General features: G+C 58.9%; 1 protein-coding gene and 1 long non-coding RNA gene across 2 annotated transcripts in view; one reads left to right on the forward strand and one right to left on the reverse strand.

Annotated features, from left to right (window-relative positions):
- Positions 1 to 13,700, reverse strand: part of LOC142905440 (uncharacterized) — a 205,509-nt gene that overhangs the window by 82,442 nt on the left and 109,367 nt on the right. The gene's annotated exons all lie outside the window — the stretch shown is intronic.
- LOC142905422 (uncharacterized) lies at positions 2,847 to 6,775 on the forward strand (the record flags this gene model as incomplete). The annotated part of the gene is made up of 2 exons (XM_076052043.1): positions 2,847 to 4,394; positions 6,687 to 6,775. A coding segment is annotated over one exon (864 nt), but the record flags the coding sequence as incomplete, so codon positions are not given.

Consider the following 13,700-nt stretch of genomic DNA (forward strand, 5'->3'; position numbering starts at 1 on the left):
CATCCCCCACCAACCCACACCTCTCCCTACCTCCCACCGCGGTGGAAGTCGGTGATGGTGGGGGGGGGTGACCTGTGAATCCGAGCGAGCATGGAAGGGGGAGGGTGGGAGGGAGGTGAAGGGGGGGGGGGGATCAGAGGGGGGGGGGGGGTGTCCGGGAGAGCGAGAGGGGATTAGGAGCAGCTCAGAGACTCTGACACGGGACAATACACGGCATTGGAAGCGATCCAGAGAGAGACAGACAGGGAGAGATAGTGTCTGTGAGTGTGTCTGTGAGAGTGTCTGTGAGAGTGTCTGTGTGTGCGTCTGTGAGAGTGTCTGGTTGAGTGTCTGTGAGAGTGTCTGTGTGTGTGTCTGTGTGTGTGTCTGTGAGGGTGTCTGTGTGTGTGTCTGTGAGAGTGTCTGTGTGTGTGTCTGTGAGTGTGTCTGTATGTGTGTCTGTGAGGGTGTCTGTGTGTGTCTGTGAGAGTGTCTGTGAGAGTGTCTGTGTGTGTGTGTCTGTGAGAGTGTCTGTGTGTGTGTCTGTGAGAGTGTCTGTGTGTGTGTCTGTGTGTGTGTCTGTGAGAGTGTTTGTGTGTGTGTCTGTGAGTGTGTCTATGAGAGTGTCTGAGTGTGTGTGTGTGTCTGTGAGGGTGTCTGTGAGTGTGTCTGTAAGTGTGTCTGTGAGAGTGTCTGTGAGAGTGTCTGTGTGTGTGTCTGTGTGTGTGTCTGTGAGAGTGTCTGTGAGGGTGTGCGGGAGAGGGGGAGCGGTGTCGTAGCAGCCGGAGCGCTGCGCTACGAACCCAGCGACCCGGGATCAATTCTGAACTGGTTCTGGGCCTCCCCTAGATCTACTCAGCTTTCAAATGAGAACCTGGTGCGGTGTGTTAACATCGTCACTGGGGAGACAAAGGCGGCCGGACGTGGTGCTGGCCACCCACACCCCCCTGGTGTCGTGCAAGCCATCATAGGTGCTCGCTAACGGCACTTGCCCCAACAATCTTAAGGCTACACGGGGAATTTTTGTCTTCGTGGGATAATGGGGGTGAGTGTGGGGGGAGAGAGGGGGAGGAAGAGGAGAACGCGAGAGGAGAGAGAGAAGGAGAGGGGGAAGAGAGGGGGGAGAGAGAGGGGGGGCGGAGAGGGGGGTAGAGAGAGAGAGGGGGGGGGCAGAGAGGGGGGTAGAGAGAGAGAAGGGGAAAGGAGAGAAAAAAGATAAAAATATGTTGTTGGGTCTTTCATTAAAAAAGGGGGGGGGGTTACATAGAGCAAAGCATTCAAAAAAATACCAAAAAAACCCGAAATGATGAACGGAGCAAAGTGCCGACTACACCGAGCATCTTCTTGGTTCTTCTGATCGTAAAAAAAAAGAGAGAGGGGGGAGAGAGCTGGGGGAGAGGGGGGAGAGAGGGGGAGAGAGGGGAGAGAGAGAGGAGAGAGAAAGGTGAGAGAGGGGGGAGAGAGAGGAGAGAGAGGGGAGAGAGGTGGGGGAGAGGGGGGAGAAAGGGGAGAGAGAGGGTAGAGAGGAGAGAAGACCTGCCGGAAGTGGCCTTCACAAATGTAAAGAGGAAGGTGCTCTACTCCTACATGGTCCGGTTCCACCAACAGGACACCCTGAGGAGCCACAAGGACCATGCCTGGAGGAGAGCCCTGCCCTGCGTCTCTCCGGAGAGGCTTCGCTGGAGGCAACTCTACTCCAGCCCCACGTACAACCGCATCGGCGACCTCAGCTGGAGCATCGCCCACGGCACCGTCACCACCAACGTCTCCCTGGCGCGCTTCACCGACACGTCCCCGGAGTGCCGCTTCTGCGGTAAAGTGGAGACGGTGGCGCACCAATACGTGGTGTGCAAGAGCCTGGACTCGCTGTTCAAGGTCCTGAGAAACATCCTCCTAAGGTTCAGCCTCCACTTCTCGCCGACGGTCCTCATCTTTGGATACCCGAAGGGTGACGGACCCCAACATCTTCAGAGGCTGGTCAACGTGCTCTTCGGCTACGCCAAGCTCGTCGTGCACAGGGCGAGGAAGGTGGCCCTGGAGGGGCAACGTCCAGCCAGCAGCCTGGGCATCTTCCGCGCTCTGGTCGGAGCCAGGGTGTGGCTGGAGTTCCGCCACGCGCGGCTGACCCACGCCGTGCCGGCCTTCAAGGAGCAGTGGGCGCTGGAGGAGGCCGTGTGCTCGGTGGCAGATGACGGGAGAGAGCTCTGTGCATGCAGATTGTGAGCTACCCTTCGGAGGCCGTTTGACTGTGGGAAGGGCTACGTGCAGATGCAGCACTTGTCGTAGTTATAAAGAAAAAAGAGAGCGAGAGAGAGCCAAATGGAGTAGGAAGAGAGGGGTCAGAGAGAGAGGGGGGTGGAGAGGGGGTAGAGAGAGAGGAGAGGCAGAGAAGGGGATAGAGAGAGAGGGGGGACAGAGAGGGGGGTAGAGAGAGAGGGGGAAGGGGAAAGGAGGAAAAAAAAATTGGGTCTTTCATTTAAAAGGGGGGGGGGGGTTACATAAAGCAAAACATAAAAAAAAACGAAATGATGAACGGAGCAAAGTGCCGACTACACCGAGCATCTTCCTGTTTCTTCTGATCGTAAAAAAAGGAGAGAGAGAAGGAGGGGAGAGAGGAGAGAGAGAGGGGGGAGAGAGGAGAGAGAGAGGGGGGAGAGAGGGGGGAGAGCTAAGGGGAGAGGGAGCTAGGGAGAGGGAGGGTGGAGACAGAGAGAGAAAGGTCTGTGGGTCAGTACTCAGTGCTGTGGGTCAGTACACCCAGAGTGGCGACGACAGGCAGGGAGAGAGCGTGGGAGAGGGAGTCAGAGCGCGGTATAGAGAGAGAGATTGTAGAGAGAGATTGTAGAGAGAGATTGTAGAGAGAGAGTGTAGAGAGAGAGGTGAGAGGGCGGGTGGAGGGGGTTGCTGTGGGTCACGACTCCGTGTCGTCGTCTATCGCTCTCCGAGTGCAGCAGGAGAGGGAGCAGGAGAGGGAGCAGCAGAGGGAGCAGGAGTGGGAGCAGGAGAGGGAGCAGGAGAGGGAGCAGGAGAGGGAGCAGGGGAGGGAGCAGGCGAGGGAGCAGGAGAGGGAGCAGCAGAGGGAGCAGGAGTGGGAGCAGGAGACGGAGCAGGAGAGGGAGCAGGAGAGGGAGCAGGAGAGGGAGCAGGAGAGGGAGCAGGAGAGGGAGCAGGAGAGGGAGCAGCAGAGGGAGCAGGAGAGGGAGCAGGAGAGGGAGCAGCAGAGGGAGCAGGAGAGGGAGCAGGAGAGGGAGCAGGAGAGGGAGCAGGAGAGGGAGCAGGAGAGCGAGCAGCAGAGGGAGCAGCAGAGAGAGCAGGAGAGGGAGCAGGAGAGGGAGCAGGAGAGGGAGCAGGAGAGGGAGCAGCAGAGGGAGCAGGAGAGGGAGCAGGAGAGGGAGCAGCAGAGGGAGCAGGAGAGGGAGCAGGAGAGGGAGCAGCAGAGGGAGCAGGAGAGGGAGCAGGAGAGAGCAGCAGAGGGAGCAGGAGAGGGAGCAGGAGAGAGAGAGCAGCAGAGGGAGCAGCAGAGGGAGCAGCAGAGGGAGCAGCAGAGGGAGCAGGAGAGGGAGCAGCAGAGGGAGCAGGAGAGGGAGCAGCAGAGGGAGCAGGAGAGGGAGCAGGAGTGGGAGCAGCAGAGGGAGCAGCAGAGGGAGCAGGAGAGGGAGCAGGAGAGGGAGCAGGAGAGGGAGCAGGAGAGGGAGCAGCAGAGGGAGCAGGAGAGGGAGCAGGAGAGTTAGCCCACCCCCGGCCGCCGCTAGTCGAGTTATTATTTATTTATTATTTAGATTTCCACGTCCTCTTAATTAATTGATTTCTTCGTCCACGGGGTTATCGCGTGAAGGCGCCCTCCTCCCCATCCCAACAACCTGCGTCTCGTGCCCCTCCTCAGCACGGGGCCCCTGTATGGGGGCAACGATGTGAAGCCGAGGCGGGGGTATACCCCCACTCTACCCCACCACCACTCCCAGACGCGATCCACCTGTGGCCCACTCGGTTACACCGCTGGGTGAACAGAGGCGGTGGGGGGGGGGCGTGGAAGCGGGGCTAAGGAACTCACCCATTGGTCCAAAAGCCTCGCCCCATATGGTAGGTGCTGCTCGCTCACAGCACTTGCCCCAAGCGTCTGTTAAAGGCTACACGGGGGACCTTTGTCCGTGTGCGAGCGCGTGTGCATCGGTGCGGTGATGCTGGTGGGGACATCAGGTTCAGAGGAGTAATAAATAAATAACTCCGCAGAACCCACGGGGGAGAGAGAGGAGAGAGCGCTGCGTCACGTGCGAAGGACGCGAACAGAGAGGGAGACAGCAGGGAGATGCAAGAGAGAGAGAGAGAAGGAGTTAGAGCGAGCAGAGTGGAGAGGGAGAATGGGGAGAGAGGGGAGCAAGGAGCTGAGAGACGTGGGGAGAGCGGGGATAGTCGAGGTGAGTCGGAGTGAGTCGCTGAGATGCTGCTGGATTTGGTGAGTGTGCGAGGCTTGCCGGTGAGTGGTGGCGAGTGGTGGCGAGTGGGGTGGAGATGGCAGTGGTGGCGAGTGGTGGCGAGTGGGGTGGGGATGGCAGTGGTGGCGAGTGGTGGCGAGTGGGGTGGAGATGGCAGTGGTGGCGAGTGGTGGCGAGTGGGGTGGAGATGGCAGTGGTGGCGAGTGGTGGCGAGTGGGGTGGAGATGGCAGTGGTGGCGAGTGGTGGCGAGTGGGGTGGAGATGGCAGTGGTGGCGAGTGGTGGCGAGTGGGGTGGAGATGGCAGTGGTGGCGAGTGGTGGCGAGTGGGGTGGAGATGGCAGTGGTGGCGCTGCCGTTGGCCGGGTTGCTGGGGTGGGGTTGCTAGGTTGCGCTAAATGTCACCTCGCCGCCCGTCGCCATGGCAACGCGAGGATGCTCATCTCACTCAACATCCTGGGAAGGGCACGGGGGGCTGGGGGGTGGGGGACGAGGTGGGGGGAGGGGGATGAAGGCGACAGGAGGGAGACGTCTGGCGCAGTGGGGGAGAAAGGGTCAAGGGGACGTTGTCGGCAGCCCTCCCCCCCTCGCCCTCCCCCCTCGCCCTCCCCCCCTCGCCCTCCCCCCTCGCCCTCCCCCCTCGCCCTCCCCCCCTCGCTCTCCCCCCTCGCCCTCCCCCCTCGCCCTCCCCCCCGCTCCCCACACCCTTCTACGTGCCTCCGACCACAGCAGTTGCCTCAAGAATCTGTTAAAGGCGAAACGGTGATGGAGCGGTTGTGGAGAGAGTGGAGAGTTTCCCATACCTGGGGTCAGTGTGCTCATGACCAGCTCCGGTTTGACAGCGGAGGTCTCACTGGCTTCGTAACGCTGTGTGGGGGCTACCTGGTCTGTGGCTCCGCAAGAAGCTTCGGGTCTTCTCGGCCACAATCATGCCCTGCCTTCGCTATGCTTGTGAAACGTGGACCCCTCTAATGGAACATCTGCGCCGGTTAGAACCATTCAGGCTGGCATGCCCTACGATCCATTCTGGGTTTAACCAGGCTGGATTGTGTGAGGAGCTCACAAATCCTTGAAAGATCTGGACACATTACCATCAGTGAGCACTTCCGGCAGGCAAGGCTGCGTTGGCTGGGTCACGTAGCCCGCATGCCCAGTCACCGCATGCCCAAACAACCTCTGTTTGCCCAGATAGAGGGGGCTTAAACGGGCGCGGTACGGGCCGGAGAGGAGATGGAGTGATGCGGTACAAGAGGACGTGGAGCTGAGTGGAGTTGCCGACGACTGGTAGCAACGGTGTCAAGATCGGCCTCTATGGAGGAGGCTCGTGAAGGACGCTGCTGCTGCTGCTGGACAGTTGGAGGCAGTCTCCCTCCAGCAACAACGGAGGGCGGAGGAGCCACGCTCACAACAATGAGCGGAGTGCCGGGTGTATAAAGTGTAGCAAGTTTGCAGCTGGTACATCTACCAGTTATCTCATTCAGTCAAACCTTGGCACCTGCTGAGTCTGTCCCGAGACCTCCTCCTCTCAGCGAGCCTTCGACACTTCACGTGGCCTCCAAGTGCACCTGGCCTGGCACAGGCGCCGTGGTGACGTCACCGTCACTTAGTGGCGAATGGCGGCGGTTGTTATTGGTTCCACGGGGGAGCGGTGGCGCAGCCGTTAACGCGCTGCGCGACAAACCCCGCAGAGCACCCGAGTTCGAATCCCGCTCACGGACACCAACATCGGGTGACCATCATCTGAATCGGTTGAGGGTCTCCGCGAAGTTGACTCAGCCTTGAATGAGCACGTGGTGCGGTGCGACATTTGTTTCCACCTCCGCGGGTCTCATCAGCGGTTGTTGCGATCGACTGAGCAACCTGAAACTGGGAGTCCGGCAGCAGCGGAGGCGACAGAGCGCGACGCGAGGTGGGAGGAGGGTGGGAGGTGGGAGTGGTGCAAAGGGGGTGGTGGTGGCAGGGGGGTAAAATTCCCCCCTCCTCCTAGGAGGGGGGGGGGGGGGGCAGCTGCCCAAGCCAGGCACGGGAGGAGGGGGGGCGCAGATTTTTTTGTGTCGCTTCTCCGAGACGAGAGTCGCCGTAAGCGAAGGATGGGGGAGGGAGGGGGTGGAGGGGGGGTGGAGAGGGGAGATGGAGGGGGGATGCGAGGGGGAGCCATACTGCACCTTCGCTCTCTTCACGTCTCTCTCGTTGTTTGTCCCACCCCGACTCTCCCTTTCTTCACCTCTCTTCATACCTCCCCCCCGCTCCCCCTAACACTTTCTCCTCTCTCCCAGACTTCCCGTCTTTACCCCTCTCTCATTAGCCCCCGGCTCGCTCTCACGCGCGCAGTCGCAAGACGGAATTAGAGCGCGCGCGCGTTCTCTCACACGCACAACGCAAAGACAAAGGACGCCCGTGTAGGCTCCCACAAGGCGGTCGGGGCAAGTGCTGTCAGTCGCGAGCAGAAGAACCGATTAAGGCCGGGCACGGCACACCGAGAGGGGGCGGGTGTGGCGAGCACCACGGGGTCACTCGCAGAGACACCTGGGTCACTCTCAGAGACACCTGGGTCACTCGCAGAGATACCTGGGTCACTCGCAGAGACACCTGGGTCACTCTCAGAGACACCTGGGTCACTCACAGAGACAACTGGGTCACTCACAGAGACACCTGGGTCACTCACAGAGACCCCCGGGTCACTCGCAGAGACACCTGGGACACTCACGTAGACACCTGGGTAACTCGCATAGAGACCTGGGTCACTCGCAGAGACACCTGGGTCACTCACAGAGACACCTGCGTCACTCACAGAGACACCTGCGTCATTCGCAGAGACACCTGGGACACTCACAGAGACCCCGGGGTCACTCGCAGAGAAACCTGGGTCACCCACGGAGATACCTGGGTCACTCGGAGAGACACCTGGGTCACTCTCAGAGACACTTGGGTCACTCACATAGACACCTGAGTCACTCACATAGACACCTGGGTCACTCACAGAGACACCTGGGTCACTCGCAGAGACACCTGGGTCACTCACAGAGACAACTGGGTAACTCGCAGAGACACCTGGGTCACTCACAGAGACACCTGGGTCACTTACAGAGACACCTGGGTCACTCACAGAGACACCTTGGTCACTCACAGAGATCCCGGGATCACTCACAGAGACACCTGGGTCACTCACAGAGATACCTGGGTCACTTGCAGAGACCCCGGGGTCACTCACATAGACACCTGGGTCACTCACAGAGACACCTGGGTCACTCATAGAGAAACCTGGGTCACTCGCAGAGACACCTGGGTCACTCACAGAGACACCTGGAACACTCGCAGAGACCCCTGGGTCACTCGCAGAGACACCTGGGTCACTCACAGAGACCCCCGGGTCACTTGCAGAGACCCCGGGGTCACTCACATAGACACCTGGGTCACTCACAGAGACACCTGGGTCACTCATAGAGAAACCTGGGTCACTCGCAGAGACCCCGGGGTCACTCACATAGACACCTGGGTCACTCACAGAGACACCTGGGTCACTCACAGAGACACCTGGGTCACTCGCAGAGACACCTGGGTCACTCACAGAGACACCTGGGTCACTCACAGAGACACCTGGGTCACTCGCAGAGACACCTGTAACACTCGCAGACACACCTGGGTCACTCACAGAGACACCTGGGACAGTCGCAGAGACCCCGGGGTCACTCGCAGAGATACCTGGGTAACACACAGAGACACCTGGGTCACTCACAGAGACACCTGGGTCACTCGCAGAGACACCTGGGTCACTCAAAGAGACACCTGGTTCACTCACAGAGACACCTGGGTCACTCGAAGAGACACCTGGAACACTCGCAGACACACGTGGGCCACTCACAGAGACATCTAGAACACTCACATAGACACCTGGGTCACTCGCAGAGACCCCTGGGTCATTCTCAGAGACACCTGGAACACTCGCAGAGACACCTGGAACACTCGCAGAGACACCTGGGTCACTCACATAGACACCTGAGTCACTCACATAGACACCTGGGTCACTTACAGAGACACCTGGGTCACTCACATAGACACCTGGGTCACTCTCAGAGACACCTGGGTCACTCACAGAGACACCTGGGTCACTCGCAGAGATACCTGGGTCACTCGTAGAGACACCTGGGTCACTCTCAGAGACACCTGGGTCACTCACCGAGACAACTGGGTCACTCACATAGACACCTGGGTCACTCACAGAGACACCTGGGTCACTCGCAGAGACACCTGGGTCACTCGGAGAGACCCTGGGGTCACTCACAGAGACACCTGGGAGAGTCGCAGAGACCCCGGGGTCACTCGCAGAGATACCTGGGTAACTCGAAGAGACCCCGGGGTCACTCAGAGAGACACCTGGGACACTCACATAGACACCTGGGTCACTCGCAGACACCTGGGTCACTCACAGAGACACCTGGGTCATTCGCAGAGACACCGGGGTCACTCGCAGAGACACCTGGGTCACTCGCAGAGACACCTGGGTCACTCGCAGAGACACCTGGGTCATTCGCAGAGATACCTGGGTCACTCACAGAGATACCTGGGTCACTTGCAGAGATACCTGGGTCACTCGCATAGACACCTGGATCACTCGCAGAGACACCTGGGTCACTCACAGAGATCCCGGGATCACTCACAGAGACACCTGGGTCACTTATATAGACACCTGGGTCACTCACAGAGATACCTGGGTCACTTGCAGAGACCCCGGGGTCACTCACATAGACACCTGGGTCACTCACAGAGACAGCTGGGTCACTCATAGAGAAACCTGGGTCACTCGCAGAGACACCTGGGTCACTCACAGAGACACCTGGAACACTCGCAGAGACCCCTGGGTCACTCGCAGAGACACCTGGGTCACTCACAGAGACCCCCGGGTCACTTGCAGAGACCCCGGGGTCACTCACATAGACACCTGGGTCACTCACAGAGACACCTGGGTCACTCATAGAGAAACCTGGGTCACTCGCAGAGACCCCGGGGTCACTCACATAGACACCTGGGTCACTCACAGAGACACCTGGGTCACTCACAGAGACACCTGGGTCACTCGCAGAGACACCTGGGTCACTCACAGAGACACCTGGGTCACTCACAGAGACACCTGGGTCACTCGCAGAGACACCTGTAACACTCGCAGACACACCTGGGTCACTCACAGAGACACCTGGGACAGTCGCAGAGACCCCGGGGTCACTCGCAGAGATACCTGGGTAACACACAGAGACACCTGGGTCATTCACAGAGACACCTGGGTCACTCGCAGAGACACCTGGGTCACTCAAAGAGACACCTGGTTCACTCACAGAGACACCTGGGTCACTCGAAGAGACACCTGGAACACTCGCAGACACACGTGGGCCACTCACAGAGACACCTAGAACACTCACATAGACACCTGGGTCACTCGCAGAGACCCCTGGGTCATTCTCAGAGACACCTGGAACACTCGCAGAGACACCTGGAACACTCGCAGAGACACCTGGGTCACTCACATAGACACCTGAGTCACTCACATAGACACCTGGGTCACTTACAGAGACACCTGGGTCACTCACATAGACACCTGTGTCACTCTCAGAGACACCTGGGCCACTCACAGAGACACCTGGGTCACTCGCAGAGATACCTGGGTCACTCGTAGAGACACCTGGGTCACTCTCAGAGACACCTGGGTCACTCACCGAGACAACTGGGTCACTCACATAGACACCTGGGTCACTCACAGAGACACCTGGGTCACTCGCAGAGACACCTGGGTCACTCGGAGAGACCCTGGGGTCACTCACAGAGACACCTGGGACAGTCGCAGAGACCCCGGGGTCACTCGCAGAGATACCTGGGTAACTCGTAGAGACCCCGGGGTCACTCAGAGAGACACCTGGGACACTCACATAGACACCTGGGTCACTCGCAGACACCTGGGTCACTCACAGAGACACCTGGGTCATTCGCAGAGACACCGGGGTCACTCGCAGAGACACCTGGGTCACTCGCAGAGACACCTGGGTCACTCGCAGAGACACCTGGGTCATTCGCAGAGATACCTGGGTCACTCACAGAGATACCTGGTTCACTTGCAGAGATACCTGGGTCACTCGCATAGACACCTGGATCACTCGCAGAGACACCTGGGTCACTCACAGAGATCCCGGGATCACTCACAGAGACACCTGGGTCACTTATATAGACACCTGGGTCACTCACAGAGATACCTGGGTCACTTGCAGAGACCCCGGGGTCACTCACATAGACACCTGGGTCACTCACAGAGACACCTGGGTCACTCATAGAGAAACCTGGGTCACTCGCAGAGACACCTGGGTCACTCACAGAGACACCTGGAACACTCGCAGAGACCCCTGGGTCACTCGCAGAGACACCTGGGTCACTCACAGAGACCCCCGGGTCACTTGCAGAGACCCCGGGGTCACTCACATAGACACCTGGGTCACTCACAGAGACACCTGGGTCACTCATAGAGAAACCTGGGTCACTCGCAGAGACCCCGGGGTCACTCACATAGACACCTGGGTCACTCACAGAGACACCTGGGTCACTCACAGAGACACCTGGGTCACTCGCAGAGACACCTGGGTCACTCGCAGAGACACCTGGGTCACTCACAGAGACACCTGGAACACTCGCAGAGACCCCTGGGTCACTCGCAGAGACACCTGGGTCACTCACAGAGACCCCCGGGTCACTTGCAGAGACCCCGGGGTCACTCACATAGACACCTGGGTCACTCACAGAGACACCTGGGTCACTCATAGAGAAACCTGGGTCACTCGCAGAGACCCCGGGGTCACTCACATAGACACCTGGGTCACTCACAGAGACACCTGGGTCACTCACAGAGACACCTGGGTCACTCGCAGAGACACCTGGGTCACTCACAGAGACACCTGGGTCACTCGCAGAGACACCTGTAACACTCGCAGACACACCTGGGTTACTCACAGAGACACCTGGGACAGTCGCAGAGACCCCGGGGTCACTCGCAGAGATACCTGGGTAACACACAGAGACACCTGGGTCACTCACAGAGACACCTGGGTCACTCGCAGAGACACCTGGGTCACTCAAAGAGACACCTGGTTCACTCACAGAGACACCTGGGTCACTCGAAGAGACACCTGGAACACTCGCAGACACACGTGGGCCACTCACAGAGACACCTAGAACACTCACATAGACACCTGGGTCACTCGCAGAGACCCCTGGGTCATTCTCAGAGACACCTGGAACACTCGCAGAGACCCCTGGGTCACTCGCAGAGACACCTGAATCACTCACATAGACACCTGGAACACTCGCAGAAACCCCTGGGTCACTAACAGAGATACCTGAGTCACTCACATAGACACCTGGGTCACTCACAGAGATACCTGGGTCACTCACAGAGACACCTGGGTCACTGACAGAGACACCTGGGTCACTCGCAGAGACACCTGTTACACTCGCAGACACACCTGGGTCACTCACAGAGACACCTGTAACACTCGCAGACACACCTGGGTCACTCACAGAGACACCTGGGACAGTCGCAGAGACCCCGGGGTCACTCGCAGAGATACATGGGTAACTCGAAGAGACCCCTGGGTCACTCAGAGAGACACCTGGGACACTCACATAGACACCTGGGTCACTCGCAGAGACACCTGGGTCACTCACAGAGACACCTGGGTAACTCGCAGAGACACCTGGGTCACTCACAGAGACACGTGGGTCACTCAAAGAGACACCTGGGTCACTCACAGATACCCGTGGGTCACTCGCAGAGACACCTGGGTCACTCACAGAGACCCCCGGGTCACTCGCAGAGACACCTGGGACACTCACGTTGACACCTGGGTAACTTGCATAGAGACCTGGGTCACTCGCAGAACAAAACCTGGGTCACTCACAGAGACACCTGCGTCACTCACAGAGACACCTGCGTCATTCGCAGAGACACCTGGGACACTCAAAGAGATACCTGGGACACTCACAGAGACCCCGGGGTCACTCGCAGATAAACCTGGTTCACCCACGGAGACACCTGGGTCACTCGGAGAGACACCTGGGTCACTCTCAGAGACACTTGGGTCACTCACATAGACACCTGAGTCACTCACATAGACACCTGGGTCACTCACAGAGACACCTGGGTCACTCATAGAGAAACCTGGGTCACTCGCAGAGACCCCGGGGTCACTCACATAGACACCTGGGTCACTCACAGAGACACCTGGGTCACTCACAGAGACACCTGGGTCACACGCAGAGACACCTGGGTCACTCACAGAGACACCTGGGTCACTCACAGAGACACCTGGGTCACTCGCAGAGACACCTGTAACACTCGCAGACACACCTGGGTTACTCACAGAGACACCTGGGACAGTCGCAGAGACCCCGGGGTCACTCGCAGAGATACCTGGGTAACACACAGAGACACCTGGGTCACTCACAGAGACACCTGGGTCACTCGCAGAGACACCTGGGTCACTCAAAGAGACACCTGGTTCACTCACAGAGACACCTGGGTCACTCGAAGAGACACCTGGAACACTCGCAGACACACGTGGGCCACTCACAGAGACACCTAGAACACTCACATAGACACCTGGGTCACTCGCAGAGACCCCTGGGTCATTCTCAGAGACACCTGGAACACTCGCAGAGACCCCTGGGTCACTCGCAGAGACACCTGAATCACTCACATAGACACCTGGAACACTCGCAGAAACCCCTGGGTCACTAACAGAGATACCTGAGTCACTCACATAGACACCTGGGTCACTCACAGAGATACTTGGGTCACTCACAGAGACACCTGGGTCACTGACAGAGACACCTGGGTCACTCGCAGAGACACCTGTTACACTCGCAGACACACCTGGGTCACTCACAGAGACACCTGTAACACTCGCAGACACACCTGGGTCACTCACAGAGACACCTGGGACAGTCGCAGAGACCCCGGGGTCACTCGCAGAGATACATGGGTAACTCGAAGAGACCCCTGGGTCACTCAGAGAGACACCTGGGACACTCACATAGACACCTGGGTCACTCGCAGAGACACCTGGGTCACTCACAGAGACACCTGGGTAACTCGCAGAGACACCTGGGTCACTCACAGAGACACGTGGGTCACTCAAAGAGACACCTGGGTCACTCACAGATACCCGTGGGTCACTCGCAGAGACACCTGGGTCACTCACAGAGACCCCCGGGTCACTCGCAGAGACACCTGGGACACTCACGTTGACACCTGG

Source organism: Petromyzon marinus, chromosome 54 (genome assembly GCF_048934315.1).
Source record: "Petromyzon marinus isolate PM22_M1 ecotype Great Lakes invasive population chromosome 54, UKy_Petmar_22M1.pri1.0, whole genome shotgun sequence".
NCBI lineage: Eukaryota > Metazoa > Chordata > Hyperoartia > Petromyzontiformes > Petromyzontidae > Petromyzon > Petromyzon marinus.